Raw genomic sequence first — 27,696 nt, forward strand, 5'->3', positions numbered from 1 at the left:
AATTTGTTGACCTCCATTGAATCTTAAATAGTGTTTTAAAACGGGCAAATAAGTAAAGCACTCATAAAATAGTAAACAATTTATAGATCAGCTTGTCAAACTTTCAAAACACACTCGAATTTAGGAATTTCATAGCAGAACTGTCACCGTTTTTTCTCGCTAGGTTAGAAACACTTCATTATGTTGATGTGTAGATATCTAGAACATCCAATATAAAATACTTATGAGGGCGCATAACGAAAAACATTTTCATCCGTGTTTTGATACTTTGTTTTTTGCCAAATTCAGATATGGCGGACAGTCTGACACTCAACGTTCTCTTGCCGGCACGCGCTACAGCCATCTATCGGTAGGTCCGGTAGTTGAGCATCCCTCATTTCGCTAGCTTTAGACGCCTGTGCGCTTACTTCTATGCGATGTACTTGTACATTATTGCAGAAGCGCAAATCAGAGACAGGGGTGGAACCTGTCTAAAATTAATGAAAGTTCTATCAAATATACTGACTACTCTTTCTGAAATGGTTCACATTTTTATATTTTATCTTTGGTTTTCAGTTGGGTAATACAGGAAAATGCAGTGTCACCGTGCCATTAAAGTCGTTAAGTTTCGTAGATCACCAGGGATGTTTAACGTTTCAATGCGTTATCTTCCGTGACACCAGTCTTGCGGGCAGAACAGCTGACACGGGAGCTTTTACTTTGTGTCAGGATGGATCCGATTGCTAAAGGAAAATTAGCCGTCGAGTCACTGAAAAGTTTTGTAAACAATAGTTTGTCCAATAAAGAACCCTGGCAGATAGTGACAATGACCACTGGAGCGGTATTGGCAAGCGTCTGGTTTTTCGATTTCATCAACCAAGATGAAAGTAATTTGAATGAGATTTTCTTTCATATAAGCAACAATGCTGCGTAACTTGGAGTGGTACAATCTTTTGACATTTGCAGGCGTTCCATCCCGTTTAAAGAAGACCGTGTTTCGATTAGCAAGGAAAATACCAGCAGTTGCCAGGAGAATTGACAGTGAGATGAGTAATATGAGAAAGACATTCGAAGATGAGGTCAGACATCGCAATGAGAAAATTGACTACATCACAAATTTGCCAGAGAGTGGAAAAAACCGCGAGGAAATACTCAAGCAAGTCAATGCCTATTTGGAACTAGGTAAGGTGGCAATCTCCAGCCTTAATTTTTGCAATCAGTTTACCTGTAATGTTGTAAACAGTCCCAAGAATTAAATTCAAAACGAGAGTTGAATTATTCATTTGTCTCAGCTTGTTAAAAATGCATTAGCTTTATTAACTATTTGTGCTTTCATCACTATCAGAATGACATAACTGCACTAATGTGTGTAAGAGAACATTCAAACTGTGCGTGTAAAGATGTGCACTAGGCCTGTGCTGGTCGACTGGGGGGAGTAAACGAAGAAAATATAATTTTCTATTTACTGCTATAGTAATGTGCGTGTAAAGAACTTGAAGAATCTCTTTTTGGGAGCTGCTAGTGCTTCACCCAGGAGCAGCTTAAACTTATATGGTTTGTCTTAGTTCATAACATAGGCCTATATAAAAAAAAATGTAATCAGGAGGAGCTGACAGCTACTTCAGGGATTTAAAACATGTGCCAGCTGTATATTCTCTGAAGTGTGGTGTCACAGGTGATGTAGATGGCGCCTGGGATGGCTTTTTGTTTGTATGTTTCAGTTGTAGATGTCATTCATATGTTTTACTTATACGAAGTCGTTTATTTCTTAAATTGGTGGTGGGATGGATCATGTTGTTTACCATATTGATATAAAACTAGTGGAAATGGCAGTGTATTGAGGGGAATGAAAGCTATTTTTTGAGACCAAGGTTAGATTGGAAGGTGACGGATTGATTGTGAATTAGTTAAGCCAACCAAAATTCTTCTATCGCAACACATTTCAAAAGCTTCTGTTCTCCCCTTGTCTAAGCGGTTTATCATCCATGTTTAGTTTCCATTCAAGACACACTCCAGACTATCTTCAGGATAAAAAACTTTGTAACAAACAAACTTATATTAGAAAGTGGAGAAAGGCTAACCAGGAATGGCTAGAGGACAAATGCAAAGCTCTATAAGGATGCATAACTATGGGAAAGATAGATAGGAAAATTAGATACTCCTTTGGGGAAAGCAATGAATATATTTTGTATATGAATGTCAAGATCTCAGATGGCTAGCCAGTACTAAGCAGAGAAGGAAAAGCTGAAAGGAGTATACAGAAATTCTATATATTGGGGAAGCAAACTTGAAGACAATACTCTAGAAGAGAAGGGGAAGAAGATGAAGATGAAATGGGAGATATGATACTGTGAGAAGAATATGACAGAGCACTGGAAGAACTAAGCTGGAACAAGGTCCCTGGAGTAGACAACATTCCTTCGGAACTGTTGACGTCCTTGGGAGACCAAGCCATGACAAAACTCTTCCATCTGGTATGTTTGGGAGACCCAGCCATAACAAAAGTCTTCCATCTGGTGTGAAATATGTATGAGAGAGGTGAAATACCCTCAGACATCAGGAAGAATGTACTAATTCAATTATAAAGAAAGCAGGTGCTGACAGGTGTCAGTACTACCAAGCTATTAGTTTAGTAAGTTATGGCTGCAAAATATTGACATAAATTAGGTGGAGAAACTGGTGGAGGCAGACCTTGGGGAAGAATTGTAGGAACATATGAAGCAGTACTGATCCTATGACTTATCTAAGAAGTTAGGTTGAGGAAAGGGAATCATGTAGGTTAGGGAGAGCTTTTGACAAAGTAGACTGGACTAAGCTCTTTGAACTTTTTGAAAATACCGGGGATAAAATGCAGGTACAGAAATTTTAGGCCCTATTTGCAACTTGTATAGAAAACATATAGCAGTTATAAGAGTTGATGGACATTAAAGGGAAGCAGTAAGTGAGAGACTAGACTAGATTAACGTTGTTTTGTAGATTATAAATATGAAACTTTGTGATGATGTGGAATGTGTTACTTTAACAAAAGGTTTCTTTACATGCCATAATTCAAGTGTGTGTGTGTGTGTGTGTGTGTGTGTGTGTGTTTGTGTGTGTGTGTTTAGTTGTAAAATACTAATTTATATCTAAAAATTCTCTATTGAGTAGAAGGAGCTGACATTCAGAAATTCTTTTAATTTGTTTTCACCCCTTTCTGTGCCAAAGTTAGATTTAACTCATAGTAGTGAGAATTAGCCTTTCTCCTAGTGTTGTACATATGCACATTGCTATTGCTTTTGAATTAGGATGGATTATTAGTAACAAATTTCATATTTTGCAAAGTTACTGTGAATGTCTATAGCTCCTTAAATAAATGTCTGCAAGATGATTTTGACCAGGCTCCAGCACTAACTCTGGTTATACACTTATGTTCAATGAATACTTTTCTTCTTCATCATGAATGTATGATGCCATACATAAGCAGTGAATGAAAATAGTCATAATAAGCTAATTTACTGATATGTTTACTATCAAAATTTGCAATAACCCTAATAGCTGAAGTAGCCGAACTCAAACGTTTCAGCAGATCATCAGTGTGTGTCTTTCAATTCAATATCGCATCAATGCACACACACCAAAATTTGGAATATTCTGCCTTAGTTACAGAGTTCTGCGCAACCTGTACGTGATTAGATTAGATTCAGTTTTCATTCCATAGACCCAAAAATGAGATGATTCTCTTGGTTGTGGAATATGTCAGAAAGAATGACATAAAAAACAGAAAACATTTGAATGCAATACCTACTAACCTGATCATTTGTCTAAGAGATTGTCAAATTAGGTGAATACATTACAGTAAACTGAAACTTCTAATATTTACAGAATTAAGACATTGTCAGAATGAAACATTGTTATGCACTTTTTATAAATTTATCATACACAAAATATCTAATCTTGACTGTTGTGACCTGGTGCTGTCAAAACTGAAATCTAACAGACATTTTTACTTAAACTGGTCTAACAGTCCCTGTTAAGATATTCATCTGTAGGTTAGAAGGAGTTGCCTGTAAAAAAGTCTTTCAGACTGTGTTTAAACTGTGCTTTGTCTGAATCCAAATTTTTAATGGCTGCTGGCAAAGACATTATGTATTCATGGTGCTGTGCCATTTACAGTATAGAATTGTAGAACTTTATTAGCCTACTGAGTTTTATCAAAATTTAATGAGAGTCCATTTGCAGAACCAGTTAATAATTTTCTGATAGACATTATCTACAATTTCCTCAGCTAATTGTTATTTGTCAGATGTGATTTCTATACTTGTATCATTAGCGAAAAGTTCTTGGACTAAGTATTGCACGGCACTCTTTGCTGGCACTTTGACACCATTAAACTTCACAGCAAACTAGTGACCACACCATTCCCACAACTTCGTCATCGCGTAACTTTCCACAAAAAACACCCACTGCTCCACCGTGAATATCATTGTCACCTTTGCACTGCTTCACTCACACTGACACAGCCTACACTACACTCTGGACTGGTGTGGATCATATGGTGGGCATACACGTGGTTTGCACGTTACGGGATGTGGTTATATGCATACATTCATTTATGTTGTATTCACTTGTCTGAGCCACTTTATTTATTTGTCCCACCTTGTACATATTAAGAACAATAAGGGACCTGAGACTGAATCTTGTGGGACTCCTTTCTTGATACCTCCCAGTTTGAGGAATCTGCTGATTTGCACATTATCTAGGAAAATTCCATGACTTATACAATCAAAAGCCTTTGTGAAATCATAGAAAATCCCAACTGGTGATGTTTGGTTATTCAGAGCATTTAGTTTGTGATCAGTGAAAGCATATGTGGCATTATCTATTGAAAAGCTTTCCTGAAAACTTGATTGCCATTTTGTTAGTACTTTATTTTTACAAATATGTGAAGCTACTCCTGAACAAATTACATTTTCAAGAATTTTGGACCAAGCTGTCAGAAGTGAGATTGGGTGCTAGTTGTTGGCATCAGACCTATCCTTCTTTTTATACTACAGTTTAATGTAGCATATTTCAGTGTATCAGGAAGAATGCTCTGTTTCAGTGAGATACTACATATGTGGCTGAGAATCTTACTTCTCTGTTGGGAACAAGCTTACAGTACTCTGTTGGAAATTCCGTAATTCATGCAAGCTTTTACTTTTGAGTGAGTTTATTATTTTCCTAACGTCAGAAGGAGACACGGGTAGAATTTCAGTTTTATCAAGTTGCATAGGTATTGCCTCTTCCATACATAGCTTTCCCTATTCTAATGAATAACTTGGTCTTATTTTCTCCACAACATTTAAAAAATGATTATTAAAATATTTTCAGTCCCTGAATTTTTGTAAATAAACTTTTAATTTGGTGCACTTAGTTTCCCTATTGCCTTTTCAACAATATTCCAAATTGTTTTCATTTTATTATCAGCGTTGCTGATCTCAGACATAAGGCATATACTTTGGACCTTGTAATAGCTTTCCTTACTACAGCATAGCAGTTTTTATAATATTTGACTGTTTCTGGGCCTTCACTCATTCTTGCTATTAGATACATTTCCCTTTTCCAGTTAAAAGGTATTTTTATTCCTTTAGTAAGCCATGGTTTTTATATGGTAAAGTGCTTATTGTGGGAGCATACAGGACTGAGGTGGGGAGAGGGTAAGGCAGCTAGGTGCAGTCAGCATGTTAGCTGGTGGACAGGAGGGAGGGGGCAGCAGAAAGTGAGAGAAGTAAAAAGTCTGTTGGTGGAATAGAGGGTTGTGTAGCACATGAATGGGAAGGGATAGGTAAGGAAAGGATAATTACTAATGAAGGTAGAGGCCAGGAGGGTTACAGGAACATAGGATACACTGTAGGGATAGTTCCTGCCTGTGCAGTTCAGAAAAGTTGGTGTTGGAGGGAAGGATCCAGATGGCAGAGGCTGTGAAAGCGGTCATTGAAATGAAAAACATTGTGTTCGGCAGCGTGCTCTGCAATAGGATGGTCCCACTGTTTCTTGGCCACAGTTTGATGGTGGACATTCATGCGGATGGACAGCTTGTTGGCTTTCATGCCCATGTAGAATGCAGCACAGTGGTTGCAGCTAAGCTTGTGGATCACATGTACAGTTTCACATGTAGCCCTCCCTTTGATGGGATGTGTGATGCTTTTGACATGACTGGAGTAGGTGGTGGGAGGATGTATGGTACAGGTCTTGCATCTAGGTCTGTTATAGGGATATGAGCCACGAAGCAAGGGGTTGGGAGCAGGGGTTGTGTAGGGGTGGACAAATATATTGTGTAAGTTCAGTGGGCGGAGGAATATCACTGTGGGAGGGGTGGGAGAAATTAGGTTATTAGGATATTAGAGAAATTTAGATTATTACCACTTACTAAAAGTGAAAATTTAGTTTTCTATGAATGCAATGTTAAAGACCTGTTGACAGACTTGTCCACATAGTGCACATGTGCACGGTGACCTATCTGAAAGGGAATGCCCACGTTATATTTAACAAAAAATAATGAAACGTGAGATGTTTCAATACCGCAATGTTCAAAATTGTAGTTGATTTAGAAAAGAATGCCTGTTATGGGACGTATTGTTTAATATATTCTTGATTATAGTTAATACATGTGGCAAAGACCCACATTTTCCAGTTCCTCCATGTATCATCCAGAGTTTATTAATAGTAGAGGAACTAAAGAAATGCAGAATATTGTACATAATACTCTTACCCTTTGACAGAAAGTTGCTTAATCTGAAAGTGCAAGGTTACATCTACTTAGTTCAAGTTAGATCCTTCATTACATATATTTTCATTTCTCATCATCAGCATTACTGTGCTGTCAATTAGTATTCACTTCAATCATTAGAAACTGAATTCACTTTTCTATTCTGACACAAGCAGACTTTGGCTACATATATTTACTCTGAATACTTTATCATCTCTAGTTTTAACAGTCAAGACTTTGAAATATAATCTGTTTGTTTTGTCAAGATAAGCATGTGTATGTATGTAGAGGATGCGTCTGACTGCAACATTTTCTTACTGTGATAAAATTTTACTGTAATTATAATAACCAAGTGAAGTGACACAATAGTTAAGAGATTGGGTTCACGTTCTGAAAGCCCTATCCCCGTGCCTGTAGTTATCTACCTCTGAATTTGTAATGGCATATCGCTTTATTTGTTTGTGATAGTAAATGCCTAATGCAACATGTGGTGTGCATTACTTGAGTTACCAGGTAGGTTCCAGGCAGATAGTTCGGCTTATACATCTTGTTCGCTGCATGCAGTTTATGCCCTAATGCGTTGGAAGCTACGGCCATGTAAATGCTATCATAATGTGGATTACTGGTGGGAAATGACTTTTAGAAAGCAGATCTCACAGAGGAGCATTTACTGTTTGTGAGTCTATCAAAGGTTCCTGTATTTCTCAACTTCGCTTGTGCTTCACTGAGTGACTGGTTATAATTTTCTTGTGAAACCCATAAAATTGCAAGGAGACATAATGTCTCGCCAGTTCTTGCCTCCAGAGGGTGAAACTGTAAGTATACTGTCGATAGACACCCACACAGAAATAGAAAACAACTCTCCTAGCTTTCAGAACTGTTAGTTCCTTCTCAGGTTAGAAAAGGGGAACAGGTCACTCAGACTGCAGGTTGAGGGAGATCCAGTTAATCTAAGGGTGAGGTGAGGCAAGGGTCAGTTTTCACTGTTGTCCTCATACCAGGTGGTTCCATATCAACATGGGGTCTGAGTGATTTGTTCCTCCCTTTCTAACCTCACTCAACCTATGCCTCTTTGCCTTCCTGAGAAGGAACTAGTTATTCTGAAAGAGTTCTGAAAGCCGAGATAATTTTCCTACTATTGTTTTTAAGTGCATGCAGGGTGTGTGTGTGTGTGTGTGTCTGTCTGTATGTGCATGTGGTGGGGATTTTTAGAATATGTACTGTGTTCAAACATTATGAAATACCTGGAAGAAAATGACCTGTCAACAATCGGCCAACATAGAAACAGAAACACATCTGGCTCTGTATTCATACGAAGTAATGAGTGATATTGACAGGATTTGAAGTCAGTTCCATATTTCTAGATTTCCAGAAGACTTGTAACACTTCTTCAAAAATGACTTCTCTTAGATTGTTTGCTGATGATACTGTTGTCCATCATTTAGTAAAGTCATAAAAAGATCAAAACAAATTGCAAAAGACTAAGACGTGATATCTGCAAGTGACATCCCCCACAAGAGTACTAAAAATAACGTGTTAAATTTCGGTTACAGGTTAAAGGCCACAAATTTAAAGGTTGTCAGTTCAACTAAATACCTAAGTGTCACAGTTATAAACAACTTAAAGTGGAACTATCGCATAGTAAATGTAGTGGGAGGGGAAAACCAAAGACTGCTTTATGTTGGCAGAACATTTAGAAGACGCAACAGATCTACTAAAGAGACTGCTTATACTACACTTTTTCATCCTCTACTAGAGCAGTGCCGTGGAGTATGGGATCCTTACCATATAGGACTGATGGAGGACATAAAAAAAGTAGAAGGAAGGGCAGCTTGTTTTGTATTATTGCAGGGTAGAGGAGAGTGTCATGCCTATGATACGTGAGTTGAGGTGGCAATTATTAAAACATAGATGTTTTTCATTGTACTGAGATTTTTTCACTAAATTAACAACTGCCAACTTCCTCCTCAGAATGCTAAAATATTTCGTTGACTACCAACTACATGGGAAGAATGACCACCATAATAAAACAAGAGAAATTGTAGCTCAAATGGAAACATTTAGGAGTTCATTTCTACCATGTGATATTCAGGAATGAAACGGCCAAGGAATAGTCTGAATGAAATGGCCAAGGAATAGTCTGAAAGTGGTTGTACGAAACTTGTGCCAAGCAGTGAAGTGTGAACTGTGGAGTACTTATGTAGTTGTATCAACAGTGCTCAGAATTTCACCTCTCGAAAGTAACTATTGGCCAGCTATTCTGATTCGTTCTAATTTTGTGTTTATAATTTTTCACAAACATCAGTTGTGTAACAGCTTTACCTGGTTTTAACTTTAAATATTTTATTTTTTGTTTTGTAGGAGACTACGATTGGAAAAAAGGATATGTTTCAGGAACAGTGTACTTTCATAATCCTGAACTTATTGAATTACTTACTGAAGTTTATGGTCTTGCATCCTATACAAATCCACTTCACCCTGATGTTTTCCCCGGTGTCTGCAAAATGGAAGCAGAGGTGGTTAGAATAGCTGCAAATCTCTTCCATGGCTCCCCCTCTGCATGTGGAACTGTAAGTATATGTAATCCTTTTGTGTTGCACACAGTCTTGATGGGACCTTAAACCTTAATCTTCCTTCCTTTTTTCGAATGAAACTATATGGTTAAAGAGATGTTTTTAAGTCTCAAACATCTGTGATCTGTATAAATGCAGACTGAAGTAACAAATGAAAATTTGTACCAAGGCCGGGATTCAAACCCAAGCCCCATGCTTGCTAGGTACAAGTGTCAATTCATTACCACAGTCTCCATGTGGACATAATTGATGTTTGAGACTTGAAAAGGTCTCTGGAAACACACAGTTTCAAGAACGTATTCCTCCCGAGGAGATCATGAATGTAAAATTACAGAGATTCAAGTGCGCATGGAGGCTTTCCGGCAGTTGTTCTTCCCCGCGAACCATACGCGACTGGAACAGGAAAGGGAGGTAATGACAGTGGCACGTAAAGTGCCCTCCGCCACACACCATTGGGTGGCTTGCGGAGTATAAATGTAGATAGGTAGATAGATGTATGCCTGGGTTTGAGGCATTGTTGCCAATTTCGTTTGATGCTGAGTTTCCTATACAGTTGGAGAACTTTTGCAATGCTGTTTGAGTTTGCGGGGAATGCCAAGTGGGCTGAGGCTTGAATGGGAGGTTGGACTGAGGAGGGAAGCATGCTATGGTAGTCCGTGCAGTTGTGCAGAGCCACTTTGCCAGGGTGGCGTAGGGTTAGCACACCTCCCTAGTTAGCAGGAGACCAGCATTGGTACAAATTCTTGTTTGTTGCTACAGCCTACAATATACATCTGTCCTTTTGGTTGTACTTGGCATGCAAATATTTATCACTGATTCCATGTAGTTTTTATTGGAATCTAAGTGGCTGTTAAGATTGCACATAATAATTGCTGCAATATGCTGTATTGTGGTTTACAAGTGGACAATAGTGCATTACTGGGAAGATAAAACAAAGTAAATCATACTATGCTGTTGAAGCGAAGAATTCTGTTGTTATGAATGCCGAATCTAACATTTATATGGAGATTATGTTTCTGTCCCTGACCTACATGAAAAATATATTTTGTCAGTACCTTGATGATACTGGTATATCATTCATTTAAGGTATAGATGCCCAAACACAAATAAAGACAGAAGATAAGGAGAGTTAAGCTGCCTCTGCAATTTACAATAAATGTGTTCAGCACTTTACTAGTAGGCTGTGCCGATGCCACTGTAGACTGACTGTGGAGAATGTGTCACACAGGGAACTACTATGTGGATAAAGCACCTACTTTTAGTGCATCGTGAGCTAATATTGCCTGGAGATTGTGGCATACATACTACTCTGTTTACTTCTCATTGCTCCTCACAGATGTAGTGTTCGTATTGCGATGAAACAAGCTGGGATATTTTTAGTTCCCCGCTGGTTTTGCCATCTGCCTCCTTAAAATTATTTTTTTTTTTCAGTTTTGACTAATTACTATTAACATACGTGAGTATAATCTGCATTTCCTTAAAAGAGAAAGGTTGGCCCTCAGTTTTAAAGAATATAACACCAGATCTAAATTTTGAGCTTAGTTATGTGTATGTAATTGATTTTCTAATTTATTGTGACTATTACTAGTTAGTATCTTTTGTTATAGGGTGAAAGCAGTAATTGTTTCATAACTTCAGTTCTATTGTTGACTTATAAACAAACATAAATTCTGCACTAATTATAAACATTTGGAAGAACAACTGATAGTATTCTTAAAGGACCTATTTGGCTCTATTTGAAAACATGTTAGCAAAGCCAGCCCTTAATTAATTCCAAAGTAATTAATAGCCATGTTGGGGAAGTATTGTTTGCATAATGATATCTGTTATTTCATCACTTAAACAAATAATTCAGCCTAACCCTTTTAGTAGAAGAAACTGTTAAAAAGAACCAATTTTTCAATGTATTCATTTAATTTTATGACTGCCGGCCGAAGTGGCCGTGCGGTTAAAGGCGCTGCAGCCTGGAACCGCAAGACCGCTACGGTCGCAGGTTCGAATCCTGCCTCGGGCGTGGATGTTTGTGATGTCCTTAGGTTAGCTAGGTTTAACTAGTTCTGAGTTCTAGGGGACTAATGACCTCAGCAGTTGAGTCCCATAGTGCTCAGAGCCATTTGAACCATTTGAACCATAATTTTATGACTGATGTTTTAATTGTAATTTCTATAAATTAAACATTGAACAATGTGTAGTCTCAGCACCTATTATTGTGAGGACGTATAAGGGCCTGATTTTTGGTCCCGAGACAGTCAGTCCACTGCCGAGTTTCAGACGAGGAACCTGTATTGTGAGATCAACAACAATGCATGTTACATAAGTGTAACACAGTTAGGCCATGTGCTAAAACAATGACAGTGTCTGTTCCATACAGGTTTTTACTGCTCGTAGATGTTCAATGGTAAACTGTTGTAGCAGTATGTGGATGTTCGCTTGCAAACTATCAATGGTCCGCCCCTGGTAGCTGAGTGGTCAGCGCGATAGAATGTCTTGCCTAACAGCCCGGATTCGATTCCCGGCTGGGTCGGAGATTTTCTCCACTCAGGGATTGGATGTTGTGTTGTCCTTATCATCATAATTTCATCCCCATCGACACATAAGTCGCCGAAGTGGCGTCAACTCGAAAGACTTGCACCAGGTGAACGGTCCAACCGATGGGAGGCCCTAACCACACGGCATTTCCAACTATTAATGAGGCTTGTTGAAAGTTAAACAATAGTGCACTGGCCATATTAAATGTGTATGTGGGGGGGTTGTGAACAGTGAAAGTAAACAACTGTGAAACGCAAATGTGCATCTGTCGGCTACATCATCTGTGTTTAACTTCCACCCCCCATTTTCAGCCAGTATAGCAGTGCAGTACGTTGATACCGAGGACAGCAAATGAAGGGAAAAAAAGCGGGCAAACCGTCACAGTATGCTGTAATTAAAGGTCTTTACATAGGTGGGTAACTACCTGGTGTGTAAATTCTGGTGCTATCATCTCAAAATAAGTAAGGAATACCATTTGATATTATTTAATGGAGGCTGCTAATTGTACTGTCCTCTGAACATGTGCACTGTATAGATATTTCCTTATCATATCCAAACTGTACATAATACTGACCTTCTAAACATACCAAATAATATGATGTATGGTCCCAATCAGAGTTGAGCACCTGCTAACTTTGCGGATGTTCAAAATTAGAATACTCTGTACAGTGTAATATTAGGCAATAATTGACTGATGAGCAAGAAAGGAATACAGTACAGTCAGGTTACCTTCCATTCGGAAAGTGGATGCACTCAGCGACTTTGTGTGACTTATAAATTATAGAGTGCAGCGATCAGTCGTCCCTTGTAGATTTTATTATGCAAATCCAGATTTCGGCTAGTAGCTAACCATTCTCATTGCGCTATTTTTTATTCTCAATGCAAGTAGCACAATGAAAATGGCTAGCTACTAGCCGAAATCTGGATTTGCATAATAAAATCTAAAAAGGACGACTGATCGCTGCACTCTATAATTTATATATATAAAAAAAATTACAGTGCAATGCTAATCAGTAGATTGTAAGGATGATATGGTGGCAGCAGAGAATCAAACCGGTACGGCTTTCTGGAAATCCTTAGGTAACACAGGAGACACTAAATTTAAAAGGAGAGTATATAAAAACGCAGTAAATGAAGCAGATGAAAGACAATAAAGATGCCTAAGAAATGAGGTTGGCCGAAAAGGCAAAATAACTAAACAGGTTTGGTAGAGGATGAATGCAAGGCCATAGAAGCATGTATAACTAGAGGAAAGACAGATACTGCCTACAGGAAAATCGGACACTTCTTTGAATGAAAGAGAAGCATCTGTCTGAATATCAAGAGCTCAGATGGCAAACCAGTGCTAAGCAAAGAATAGAAAGGTAGAAGGAATGTATGGAGGGGCTCTACAAGGGAAGTGAACTTGAAGACAATATTGTAGAAAGGGAAGAAGAAGTAGATGAAGATTTGCTGGGAGATATGCTTCCAAGAGAAGAATTTGACAGAGCACTGAAAGACCTAAGCTGAGACAAGGCCCCTGGAGTAGGTGACATTCCCTCAGAATTATTGAGATTCTTAGGTGAGTCAGCTATGATAACACCATTTCACCTGGTGTGTAAGGTACATGAGTCAGCTGAAATTCCCTGAGACTTCAAGAAGAATGTAACAATTTCAGTTCCATAGGAAGCCTACACTGACAGGTGTGAATATTACAGAACTATCATTTTAGTAAATCATGGTTGCAAAATGCTGACACAAGTTATTTACATAAGAATGAAAAAAACTGTAGAAGCTCACTGCTCGGAAGATCAGTTTGGCCTCGAGAGAAATTTAGGAACACGCAAGCCCATTCTGACTCTACGGCTTATTTTAGAAGATAGACTGAAGAAAGGGAGAACCTATGTTTATAGCATTAGTGGATTTAGAGAAAACTTTTGTAACAGAGATAAGATACTTAGGGAACAAAAGATTATTTGTACAGAAAGATTGTTGTACAGAAATCAGACTGCAGTTATAAAAGTCAGAGGGTATAAAAGGGAAGGAGCGGTTGAGAAGGGAGTGAGGAAGGGTTTTAGTATATCCCTGATGTTATTCAATCCTTACATTGAGTAACCAGTAAAGGATACCAATGAGAAATCTGGGAAGTGGATTAAAGTTCAGGGAGAAGAAATAAAAACTGAGACGTTTGCTGATGAAATTGCAGTTCCATCAGAAATAGCATATGACTTGAAAGAGCAATTGAAGGGAATAGGTAGTGTTTTGAAAAGTGGTTATAAGATGAACATCAACAAAAGTAGAATAAGAGTAATGGAAATTAACCAAATTACATCAGGCAATGCTGAGGGAATTACACTAGAAAATGAGACACTAATAGTAGTAGATGTATTTTGCTATTTGTGCAGCAAAATAACTGATGGCTGAAGTAGAGAAGATACAAAATGCAGACTTGCTAGAAGAGGAATTTGTTAACATTTCAGTGTTGGCAAATCTTTTGTGAAGGTATTTGCATGGAATGCGGTCTTGCACAGAAATGAAACAGATGGTAAGTGGTTCAGACAAGAAGAGAATAGAAGCTATTGAAATGTATTGCTGTAGAAGGATGCTGAAGATTAGATGGGTAGGTCAAGAAACTAATGAAAAGGTACTGAATAAAATTTTGGAAAAAATAAATTATGAGATAACTCAACTAAAAGAATGGATTAGATGGTAGGACACATCTTAAGGTATTGAGGAATTGTCAGTTTGGTGTTGTAGGGAGGTCTTGTGGGGGTGAGGGGCTCAAAAACTGTAGAGGGAGACGAAGGCATAAATATACAGTAAGCAGGTTCATAGGTTCAGATGGATGTAGGCTGCAGTAGTTATTTGGTGGCAAAGAGGCTTGCACAGGGTAGAGTAGCATGGAGAGCTTCATCAGACCACTCTTCAGACTGAAGAACACAACAAAACAACAACAAAAATTTTCAGTGAGCAGTTCCTATCATACAGTAAGTTGTGGCAGCAGTTTACCACACCAACTCAGCCTGTGCTCATCACACCGTATCTGTTACAGCATCTAGCACTTGTACCCTTACCAGTGACCTGCTCTGGCTTTGTGCACAGGCAGCATTAAGTTACTACAGCTGGACGATTTGTCTGGTGTAGCAGTATGGTAATGTTATTTGCAAGTCACTGTGTAGAGTTGTGCTTAAAATTCAGGGAACAGCTTTGGGTAACTGAATATTATCACTTTCGCATAACTGAAATGATTTAAGCAGTGGATGCCAGGAAAGTTCTCAAAAAACATGAACGTTATCTATTCCCTATGTAAGTGGCCTTTGCAGTGATGTCTCATGGCAGTAATGGAAGCACATTATGATGTGACCATTCAATTTACAACCGACATAAATATTCTATGTGATATGTTGGTGTAAGTGTGTGCGTGATATTTTAACTCATAGCATATTGTGTATCAGATGATGTCTGAGTGAATCAAGTCAGGCTTAGTAAGCACTGATACATTGTTGAGACCCACTGCTGCAGTTCCGTGTCGCAGACCTTTTGCGGCAGTCTTTTTCGCCATACCACGCAAAGAATCATGTTCACATCAGTGTTTGATTCAAGGAAAGCAGGAAGTTGTGTCATCTCCTGTGCCTCTGAAAGACTTTGTGTAAACGAAGCAAAGATGCATCCTATGCTGTATTATTAGATTTGTGCATAAGTGCATAGTGTTTTTCTGTAAGGTTAATAAACACAACAGGTACACATAAAATAGACTTTAGTCATCATTAATATATTCCCCTTCACTGTTTACAACGGTCCGCCAACATGGGGGAACTTTTCAATTCCATGACTGTAAAAATCATGTGGTTTTGGGGCAAAGAACTTGTCAAGCGAAGTTCGGAACACTTTCCCATCCGGGAAGGAAATTCCTTGAAGAATGTTCGATACAGAGTGGAGAAGGTGAAAATCTGAGAGTACACAGTCAGGTGAGTAAGGTGGGTGCTGAATGATTTTCTATCCAAAGTCCTGTATAGAGCTTCTTGTCAGTTTAGCAGAATGCATGCGAGTGTTATCATGGAGTAGTGTCGCTTCTCACAGTCTTCCTGGTCGTTGTTCTTGGACTGTATCTGCAGGATGTCTCATTTGTTGACAATAAATGTCAGCAGTGATGGTTACACACCAATGGAGCAATTCATAGTACATTGCTGTTCCACCAGATGCATAACAATATCTTTTGTGGATGGGAACAGGTCTCTGTACGGGGAGTTGCTGCTTTGTTTGGACTCACCCATGACTTTCTTTTCCTTATGTTAGCATAAACACATCATTTCTCATCACCAGTGACAATATAGAATAGGAAAGGTCAGTTTTGTTCATGAAACAATTGTTAATGAGCAAGCAGAGATGCATGTATGGCCACCCACCGATTTTTGTGATTTTGGCCTAGAGCATGCAGTACCTGTACACCCGATTTTTAGACCTGCTCCATTGGATGGAAATGTTGCAAAATGATGGAATGACCACAGTTCATCACATTTGTGAGTTTTCAAGTACACAGGCGTGGATCATTGTAGATTAATATGTTTGAACAATCTTCATCAAATCTGAATCGTCTTCCTGAATGTGGAGAGTCACAAATGTCAAAATGATCCTCCCTTAAAACAGAAAATCATTTCCTCGCCATGGTCTGTCCAGTGGCATTAGCCGCATACACGTTGCAAAGGTTTCTTGCTGCTTCCTCCACTGTCACCCCTCTATTGAACTAAAACAGAAAAATATGTCATAAATATCCTGATTTCTCAGCTTGACACTCCATTTTCTAGTGTCCACCACTCCACTCAGTATCTCCAAATGACAAAATGACAACTCAAATAGCAACATTTAACTGCAAATTAAAAAAATGACAGTCGATAAATACACACATAGTAACTGGAATACCAACATGCAAAACAAAACCGCTATGAATGTATGGGCCGAGCTAGTAGTTTTTCCGAAAGTACTTTCCTTTTTGGGAAAAAAAAACTGCACACCACAGATTTTGGATTCACATGTGTTCTCACTACACAATTGTTGTGAAATGATTGCAGTCAGTTAGCCATCACTTTGGGTCTTTGGTGACGTGCATATGTGTGTGTGTCAGTTTCACAGTGGTCAGAGACTTTAATTGATCATAATTCAGACAGTTTCCAAGAAAAATTTATATGTCATGTACATAAACCTTCTGCATGAGCCATTCTAACATTAGTCAAAACAGGTTCAAAATCCCTACAGTAGTTCTTGTAAGTAGCCTGAATATCAATGCTCATACAACCTTCAGTGGGTTTAATTCATTCTTCCACACTAATATTATTAAATGCCAAAGAAACACAGTGTGTTTAGTTTTCACGACAAACCACTGATCCATGAAATTTGGTATATTGTTAGCTTGAACCCTGAAGAAGAACATAGACTACTTCAGAAAGTAAAAAAGAAAGAAAATGACCCCTAAAGCCATTGGCACACGGACCGTGCTGTTGAACGTCAACGTTGAGCGTGCTGAGTTCAACGTGCTGCTGAACGCTCAGAAATGATGCGACTTGTGCACATGCTACATGGGCCTCAACATGGTATACGAGATCGCAATGCACTCCAGCGGCAGTTGCAGGATGTTTCTAATTCGTAAATCACACTGTTTGCTAAACGGGCGTGCATAAAATTCCCACGTTATCTCCAGTGAAATGCACATTTCCCCCATTTTCCATATGATAGTGACGTTGTATGTAATACACACAAATAAAAACTTCAATATCCATGTTTTAAGATGAAAAGGAAAGTACCATGTAGTGTGAACACAGGTTTATAAAAGTTCCATTACAAACAGTGCGATACAAATTTGCAATAGTTCTCCACATAAGATAAACATTATTTCATCATTCTCACATTTTAGTAAAACCCCAAGGCCATTCTTACTTGATTACTGTACGTACCCAGTAACAGAATCTTTGCAACACATGAATTACAAACATATAAAGATATTTTGCTCTTTTTTTCTTTTACAAATAGCGCAAGCTGTCCTGTAGATTAAGCCATATATACATATATTAAACTAATAATAAAGCGTCAGAACCTATTAAAACGTGAAAGTTAGGAAAAAAATTTAGATGTGGCGAGATGCGAACCACCGTTGAATATGCATAAGTTCATCATCAGTAACGCTACTCACTACGCTAAAACGACATAATTGTCTGGCAGCCAATTCTACTATGTTACCACTTGCTAAAAGCTTTAATTGCAGTTATGTTACTAATTGAAATTTAATTATAATAAATTGTAGCAGGAACAATGTGTTTTTAGCGGATCCTCAGCGTGTTGTTGCCTTCAAATACCACACTCCTATAATACGAAAGTTAGAATAATTCTTTTGCCATGAATATGATGTTTCTGATTATTTTATTGCAATGAATCACACAGTTAACAACGAGTTTCTGAGTAATTCTCAATTTACCTGCACTCAGAAACTGCATATATACATATAGGCTTGAAATGAATGCCAATATGACTCCTCACATCTCCGTGCTGAAGGGAGATGGCATGCAAATGATGTAGGTGGCGTTGTGCCATCTCATTGGTCAACACTCAGACGTACACTCAGAATATCTGACATGCTAGATATTGCTCTGCACATTCGGAAAGACTCCTGAACTTGCTATTCCACATTTTGACATCAGAAACTCGGCACGCTTGATGTTCAGGTGCATGGTCTGTGTGCCGACGGCTTAAGAGTGTAAGTAGGGAATGGCTCATCTTTTTTTTTATATCAATGAAAAATATGACGTTCAAGTGTTATTAAATTTGTTGCATAATGTTCATGTTGTGTAATTTGTAGCTACTTAAGTAGCACAATGCATAGATTCGCACGCCTGTCCACATGGACAACCACTTGACAGTGTTGCTCTACGTACTGCCTCGTCATATGTTTGGAAGGTGGGGGGGAGGAGGGGGAGAGGCACATCATGAACTATGATTACCCGTGGACATGTAGAAAAGTGAGGGGAGCTGACACTATTGCACATACAGTAGCTTATTTACTCAACATTGCTCATTGTAACAAAACTACAGCTATGTGAGTGCAGCAGTGGGTAAGTTATCTCTTATACAGAGAGAAAAGACACAGAAGAAGATGGATAGATAGATAAATGTATATATATGTGGGAACAGCAACTAGCTACCTCCCAGCTGCAGTGCTGATTGCTATACTAATGTGATGTCTTAAGGGTATACATCATAAACTAACTTTACTTGACTTAAAATGATCACAATAAATAAAATATCAGTTGTGTTGTGACAGAAACCATCACAAGATGTATGAAAGATAATGCAAATATTTGAGTTCTCAACACTACTCGTTTATTGTTGATGGTATAGCAAAGGGGACAGAGTTTTGGACATATGCTTGACTGGACCTTTAATTGAAAGGTTATCCTTTTTGTATTTAGAGAATAGTAGAGCAACATAATTGAAAAGTTATCCTTTTTGTATTTAGAGAATAGTAAAGCAATAAATATTGCTTCCGACCCATAGTAACAAATAAAGTTGTTCAGTGGCTGGTTCGTATGTGCACTTTATTATTGGTTACATGTATAATTCCTTAGGGTATTTGTCCCTATGTATGCAAGAATCACTTGGGCTAGGCATTTGAAGGCAGCAGGGTTATTATCTATCTCCATGCTATTAATGTTATTAAAATGGTTTTTACTCTTTAAAAGTCAGCCGGTGTTGGTGGGATGGTGATGTCACTGTCTTTAGTCATAATATTATGAAAAGCATAGGTTGCTATATTCACCAAATAGCTGAGATGCTGAGTTGCAAATAGGCACAACAAAAAGACTGCCAAACAATTCAGCTTTTGGCCAAAAAGTCCTTCATCAGAATTAGTCAACACACACACACACACACACACACACACATACACACACACACACACACACACACAAAAGCAACTAACACACACATGAGTGAGTTTTGTGTGTGTGTGTGTGTGTGTGTGTGTGTTTGTTTGACAAAGGCCTTGTTGGCCAAAAGCTTATTGCATGACAGTCTTTTTGTTGTGCCTATCTGCCTCTCAGCATCTCCATCTCCACTATATGATGAGTAGCATCTATCCTTCTCATAATATTGTCACTTTTCAGAATATTGTCATTATTCCATCTTGGATTTCCCTTTGTATTTAGCTACGCAAAGATAATATGGAAGAGGCTTGTTAACAAAAAACTGAACAATTCTAAAACTTAGAAACTGTCTCTCAAAAATTTCTGATCAAAAAATAAGTGAATTAGCTCGGAGTCCCCAGCACTACTGTACAGTTTATCAGTGAATTAATGCTCCAGCTAGTAGCTCTCTACCAAGGGCCACAGTGAATGGTTGGATATCACATTTAAGTTTAGTGGCCAACCAATCATTTGTAGCATTTGCCCCCAAAATCATCAGCTGAGAAAAAGGAACTTCCCATAAAATGCAGGCGGTAATTTGTGTAATGTGAGTTCACTACACTCATGGATTAAAGTATATAAAAAACTGGATTTTATTTCCTGCTCTTCTCACAGTAACAAGTTTATGAATTGCCAGTATTAAATGTTATCACGCCAGTGTGAGATCTTAAATAAACGCAGGCACTACCTCGCGCACTCCAAAATCTCTCAAAAATTCTGAGGCTCACTCGCTTAAAATTCAAGTTAAAGTTCCTCATTTGCAAAATGGCAAAAATTACAAGACCCAAAGAAAAATCCACTTGCTAAGATTGGCAGTGAAATTTCAAAGTTCTGAATCATTCCCTGACAAAAAGACTTGCATTTTCTAGCGATAAACACTCAGTCAGCCACTTAAGAAAATTTTAACTCTTTCACAAAGCCACGCATACAAAATTCACCACAATAACTGCCTCACGACTGCCAGAATCAGACTGTTCACCTCCTGGCACCACCAAAATCAGCCTGTCTGCACCAAGATGACTGCTGGGTATTTGTATTCTCGCATTGTAACATGAGTCAAAACACTTACTTTCTTTCTTCTGGAATATGGCAAAACTATAAACATATAGATATACATACACTGATCACCCAGAACATTATGATCAGCAACCTACTATAGATATAAACCTGTCCAGGTGATAGCATTGTCACCTGGCGAGGAATGACTGCTAGTCAGACACATGCACGGTCCCGGTAGTATCAGTATCAGTGAGCAAGCTGTCTGTGTGGAATGGGGAAGGCGTGTGGGCTATCTGAGTTTGATCGAGGGCAGATTGTGATGACCCAGCATGAGCATTTCAGAAACTGCAGTACTTTTTTGGTGTTTGAGGAGTGCTGTGGTGAGTGTCTTCAACATGTGGTGAAACCGAGGTGAAATCGTGTCCAGGCATTTTGGGTTCAGGTGGCCACCACTCATCACAGATGCCAGACGTTGCAGGCTGGGCAGACTGGTAAAACAGGACAGGCGGTGAACGGTGGTGGAACTATCCAGTCTTTAATCCTGGGCAGAGTACAAGGTGTCTGAACAGACAGAACACTTCTAACAATGGGCCTCTGCACCTGACTGCCTGTGCATTTGCCAATGTTAACACCATGACATCGGCAACTGTGATTGAAATAGGCATGTAACATGGGCACTGGACACTGGCGTAGCAGCATGGCATTGCAAGGTATGATGAGTCCCCATACCTTCTTCAACATGCCGATGGGAGGGAACAAATCTGTTATCTTCCATGGGAACAGCCCCTTGACACCTGTACTGTGGGTTGTAGACAAGCTGGCAGTGGCTCCATTATGCTATGGGGAACATTCATGTGGGCATCCGTGGGTCCAGTGGCGTTCATGCAAGGCGTCATGATGGCCAAGGATTGTCATAGACTGGTTTCAGACCATGTACACTGCTTCATGATGGTCATGTTACCCCAGCAGTGGCATTTTTCAACGATGTGGTGCATCATGTCACAAGGCCAGAAGTGTGATGGAGGGGCTCAAGGAACACAGTGGCGAGTTCCATTTGATGTGCTGGCACAACTCGCCAGATCTGAACCTGGTCAAATATGTCCAGGATGTGACTGTACATGACGTCAGAGCTCATCAGCCTCTCCCGCGAATTTACAGAATTAAGTGACTTGTATGTGCACATGTGATGTCAACTCCCTCCAATGACTAACCGAGGCCTCATTGTTTTTCGTGACATGACGCATTGCCACTGTAACGCATGCCGTAGATGGACATACCAGCTATTAGGTAGGTGGTCATAATGTTCTGGCTGATCATTGTATGTATAGTACATGAATTTGCATGCAAATTGTCTCACCTTTTCATTGCTGCCTTCAGTTTTTCTTTGCATCACTAGTTTTATCATAAAGTCTAATTCTGTCATGGAAAATGTTGTTTGTTGTTTGAGATATAAACAATTAACAGTAAGCATACTTCTACTTCCCTAACTATGTTTGCTTTAGAGTAATGCAGCTACTTTCAACTTGTTAATTAATTTTATGGCTAAAATTCCGTATTTTCCTGTGTGGAATACACACTCCAGCCTTTATTTCAAAACTGGTAATGTTTACAAAAATTATGTTTTGATTGTTGTCTATGAGACTTATTCGTAGACACTTCATTCATAAAAATCAGTAAAGGTGTCACCAAGTTATTAATTTTCAAATTTTATAATGTTTGCAAAATATGTAACATAAAATAACTTAGAAGCTCTACATTGTACCGAGGGCATGCCTAAGCCCTCTCACTCATTGTAATTTTCCCCTGTTATTTGTGGTACTGGCTTTCCAATATCTTAATGGGTTCACTTTTTATTGAGATATTTTATGTTCAGCATTTTAGCTGGTGCCCCTGGCCAGTCATGGTGGCCTATTCTTCCATTCTTTGTCCCCAATGACCAGCAAGTGTGGGAAATGTCTGCCAGTCTCCAGGATTTTTCATATTTCCAGAACGACCCAATAGCACAAGCTTAAAGAACATTGATATCTAGCAGTGAAACTTGAATAAAGCTGGTGCCACTGTGGGCAGCTCGATGTGGTCTCCCATGTGTCGCATTTCCATGCCTCTTTTACAGTCAAACTCGTGCTTGCGCACCTACAACTGTTATTCAATCCACAACGAACTGTGTGGGCACAGGCATGTCCACTCTCAAAGTATATGGACACCTTTTTTGGGGTCTGTACTGTCACAGGCTCATGTTGAGAAAACAGTATTTTTCTCTCAGTTGGTGTGGATGGTGCTGTGCGTATTCAGAGGAGATAAATTGTTTGCCCAACCAATTTTCCACTAGAAAAGGACAATTATATGACTAATCTGGATGATGTAATTGATTGTCACCTAGAAGTATTTTTCTTCATGAAAATCTCCAGGTTTTTGTTCCAGGAGCAGGTATCAACTGATACTTTTTCTCTATTTGGGAAAAAATAGGTGCAGTAGAAGGACTGAACAAGTACCAATTAACAGTTGACAAGTTTCATAATTTAACTGTTGATTTTGAACAATCATTCAAGATGAATGAAAGTGAATGGGGTAAAAAGAAAGTATTCGTGTACCTACAGTAATGACTTGATTTCAGAAATACACCTGTAGAATGAAAGACTGTCTCTCTCAGATTATGTATGCCACAGTGAAACAATGGAAAATGTTGTTTTCATTCATTGCTGGTGTTAATATCCAAAATGACGGCATCCGCAATAGAAAAGGCATACTGTGTCATACGATACGCAAAAATGTCATCTGTAATCATTGTTCATTGCTAAATGGGCAATGCAATTTGAGGAGACAGGATCCATATGCAAGAAGAAAACCACAGGATGATCATCCATCGAGAATGAAGTGGTGGAAAACATTTGTACGATCTACGAAAGAAGCTTCATAAAATCCATGTGTTATGCCAGCAAGAAAGTGAATATGTAGCAATCAAGAGTGTGGCATGTGCTATACTAGCATCTGCAGTTCAAAGTTTACAGAATTCAAAAGCTGCAAGCATTAAAACCAGCTGATAAACCAAAATGGAGACAGTTATGCATTGATTTTCAAGCACATATGGAGATGGATGATTTCACAGACAGACCTGTGTTCCATAACAAAGCAGTATTTCACTTAAGTGGCAAGGTGAACAAGCTTAATTTGAGAATATTGGGTACACTAAACCTACATGCCTCTCTAGAACATATTTACAATTCCCCGAAACTTAATGTTTTCTGTGTCATAATCTGTCACAGAGACTTTGGTCCTTTCTTCTTTGAAGAATTTGCCATTACAGGCATAACCTACCCTCATATGCTTTCTCTTTGGTTGTTACCTCAGTTGACAGAAGAGGTACTCAACTATATTTTGCAACAGGACGGAATCTCACCACACTGACATAGCCTTGTATGTAGTCACCTCAATGAACATCTTCCACAGCACTGGATTGGACAGATAGTGTTCATTAGATGGGCCCATGACTGTTTTGGTCTTATTACTGACACTTTGGTTGAGTCCCTCTTGTTGAGGAGTGCTCGTGGTTCTACTTTAGAAAGTACTTTCTGGTTTACAAAGTGTCATAGTGCATAATATTCAGTCATCATGTTGTTTGGATCCCATCATGAGGGAGAATATCCAGGCATGTGGAACAGATCATGTGGACAACAAAGTTCTGGTGTTATGTGAGTCCATGAAGATGGAGGCAAAAACTTTCAAGTTCACAAAACCTTCAATTATTGTTAGAACTACGTCAGAGGGATAACCATCACTGTGACATTTGGAAGTCATTAAAATCTCAGGTTACTAAATATCATCTCATTCCCTTGTCATCGTTAAAGAAATTATATGGTGGTGTAACCTGCTTCAGATGAAGCATTCACTACTTAGTATCAAGCCGTACTCTTAGGATTGCCAGCTAAATGTGGCGTCCACAGCAGGTGATGTGCATTGGTAAAGTTAGGTGTATAAGGAATCAGATATTCAATGTTTATGCACACCAGTCACTGTTCACATGAGTAAATAAGTAATTTATCTGTTTCCCCACAAAAAATTCAGTCATTGTCTGCAACATGGTGGCCAGCTTGAAAGTTCGAGATGTTTCTCTGTGGAAAAGAGTTAATTTTGCCATTAAAAAGAAGGCGTGTGCAAATTGTAAAGGCAAAATCACGATGTTAAATGAACGTGTGTCCATTCTACAATTTATAATCAGTGCTCTGAAAGTGAATATCTCGAATTTTCAGCTTGGAAAAAGTGAGCTGAATACTCGACAAGTTCCACAAAGCATTGCACCTGCTAGTGAAAAGTGGATAAAAGTCACTTACAAAAATAGCATGCAAGAACTGCAAAATCATGTAAACAGTAAAAGTACCAGCGACACAATCTTTGTGCATGAGAATCCTTTTGAAGTGCTTTCAGGTGTGGACTGTGATATCTCAACAAGCTGTGTCGAACCACATAGAATAAAAAAGGACATCAGAAACAAAGAACAACAGAGTCGCTTTCAACCACAGGAAAAAAACAATTCAACCATGAGTGTAGTCGCCGACAGTGAATCAAAATCAAGTGTTCCTCAAGCTGGATTATGACTAATATGGACAAAAAAGGCAGAACAAACAGTGCCACCATGCAACAATCAAGTACCGACAGGCCTAAAAACAGTTATCATCAACCAGCAAAAAAGTGTAAAGTAAACCTATTTGCAGATAGGGTCGGGACATAGCAGCCGAATTTCAGTCTAGAAGCAGCCACAAAATAACTAGCATAGTGAAACCAGGCACAAAATTTCAGGCAGTAACTTTTTCATGTTCGTAGCGGGAACAAATGACATAGCTAAAAACGAAACGAAAGACCTAGTGATCTCACTTAAAAGAAAGCTACATGGCCTGCGAAATTCAAACGTGATCATCTTCTCTGTTCCACATTGACATGACTTGCCGATCTGATGGTGTGTTAATAAAGAAGCGCAAACAAACAGATCCTAAATATATGCATGAGATTCAAAACTGTTACATTTGTGGACGTAAGCTGTGTAGGAAGAAGATTCTACACATCCCATGGCCTACATCTCAACAGACTAAGGAAGGACTCAGTTATAAAACGAATCCAAGAAATAGTGACCAGCAAATTGAATGTGCAGTATTGTGCTACAGAGGCCATCCCTTTCAAGGACAAAAATAATGAACACTTGTGAAACAATATATCGGCAGGACAAGAGCGATGTTTTTTTAAGACAGTAAAACCTGCCAACAGCGCAACACCAGATGCAAGAGTATGTGTTTCATATGTGCCTCAAGCAGACATCTGTGCACACGAGAATAATTTATGACTTTTGCATTATAATGTACAGGGTTTAGGAAACAAAATAGATGCTTTTGAATCATATATCACAGGACTATCTCCACATGTAGTAATAGTTACAGGATACCAGAAAACAGTGAACAACATTCAATATTGAAAAGAAACTTGGATACCCACAACTGTGAAACAAGGCATATGTCAAAGGAGTTGCTTTTAATAACTTGTTACCAAATGAAGTTAAGATATTGACAGTGGATATTTTTAAAAAGCGAGTCAAGCAGTGGCTTATCCAAAAATGCCGTTACAACTTGAATTTATCATGAATTAAAATGTGATAAGAAATAATGTAAACTAAAAAATTGTAATTGCAAAAACTATATACTTAGTTGAAAATGCACATGCATGTAAAATTACATGTTACGAGCAATAAATTGAATTGAATTGAATTGAAATGAATTGAGCCAAAGTAGCAGTATTTTTAAAAAAACAGCAAAAATCTGTAGAATGCCTCGGATGTCCAAGGTGAATGTCGTCAATAATGATTCAGTGGAACAGCTCACTGTATGGGTAAATTATGAAGCAGTCAAAGCTGTCTACCACTTTACAGCAGGGAATTTTGTTGGGTATTGAATTCCAGGCATTTTACATTCAAACCACAAATTAATTTGTACATATTCCATTGTACATTCTGAGCATTTCTTAGTTGGACATTTTATATCACTGGATGAGTGATCAAATTGTGCACTCCTTTTGTACTAAAGAGAAGTTTGATGTGGAGTAATGAATGTCATTTTTCCTTCTGTAGTGGATTATTTATAACAAACATCATGACAGAATAAATATATTGTGAAACTGTAGTGAGAATGCCCAACTCCTTCAACAGATGTTTACAAGATGATTGTGGATGAGCACCACATATTATCCATATGGGACATTTTTGAGCAACGAAGACTTTCTTTCTTAAAGATGAGTTACCCATGAACATTATTCCATACAACATTATTGAATGGAAATATGCAAAATATGTCATCATATTGATTTGCCTTCCCCAAGATTTGCAATGATTCTAACTGCAAAAATGACTGAACTATGTTTTTTGGGAGTTCCAAAATGTGTTTCTTTCAGTTTAAATTCTCATTGATATGGGCAACTAAAAATTTTGAACTTTCCACCCTATTTATTATTTCCTCACTATGTATTACATTTACCACTGGTGTAGCACACCAAGATGTGCAGAACTGACTATGTTGTGTGTTGTGTCTTTTTAAAATTGACGGAGAGACCATTCACAGAAAACCAGTCAGTAATAATTTTAAGAACTTCGTTTGCCATTTATTCTGTTTCTGTATGTATGTTAGGATGTTTACAATACTAGTGCCATCTGCAAAAAGATCAATTCTGCTTCTTGTATGTTAGACAGAGATTGTTTACATATCTACATCTACATCTACATTTATACTCCGCAAGCCACCCAACAGTGTGTGGCGGAGGGCACTTTACGTGCCACTGTCATTACCTCTCTTCCCTGTTCCAGTCGCGTATGGTTCGCGGGAAGAACGACTGTTTGAAAGCCTCCGTGCGTGCTCTAATCTCTCTAATTTTACATTCGTGATCTCCTCGGGAGGTATAAGTAGGGGGAAGCAATATATTCGATACC

The 27,696-nt window shown here is 38.6% G+C and overlaps 1 protein-coding gene across 2 annotated transcripts in view; it reads left to right on the plus strand.

Annotated features, from left to right (window-relative positions):
- Positions 1-416: 416 nt before the first annotated feature.
- Positions 417-27,696, plus strand: part of LOC124619142 (sphingosine-1-phosphate lyase) — a 74,691-nt gene continuing 47,411 nt past the window's right edge. Inside the window, exons 1-3 of one of the 2 annotated variants that reach the window (XM_047145404.1) lie at positions 417-866; positions 946-1,161; positions 9,068-9,276. In XM_047145404.1, coding sequence (XP_047001360.1) covers positions 710-866; positions 946-1,161; positions 9,068-9,276 — 582 coding nt within the window. In that variant the 5' untranslated portion in view covers positions 417-709. The remainder of the gene's footprint in view (positions 867-945; positions 1,162-9,067; positions 9,277-27,696) is intronic. The other variant, XM_047145405.1, reaches the window with a different exon arrangement.

Source organism: Schistocerca americana, chromosome 1 (genome assembly GCF_021461395.2).
Source record: "Schistocerca americana isolate TAMUIC-IGC-003095 chromosome 1, iqSchAmer2.1, whole genome shotgun sequence".
Taxonomy (NCBI): Eukaryota; Metazoa; Arthropoda; class Insecta; order Orthoptera; family Acrididae; genus Schistocerca; species Schistocerca americana.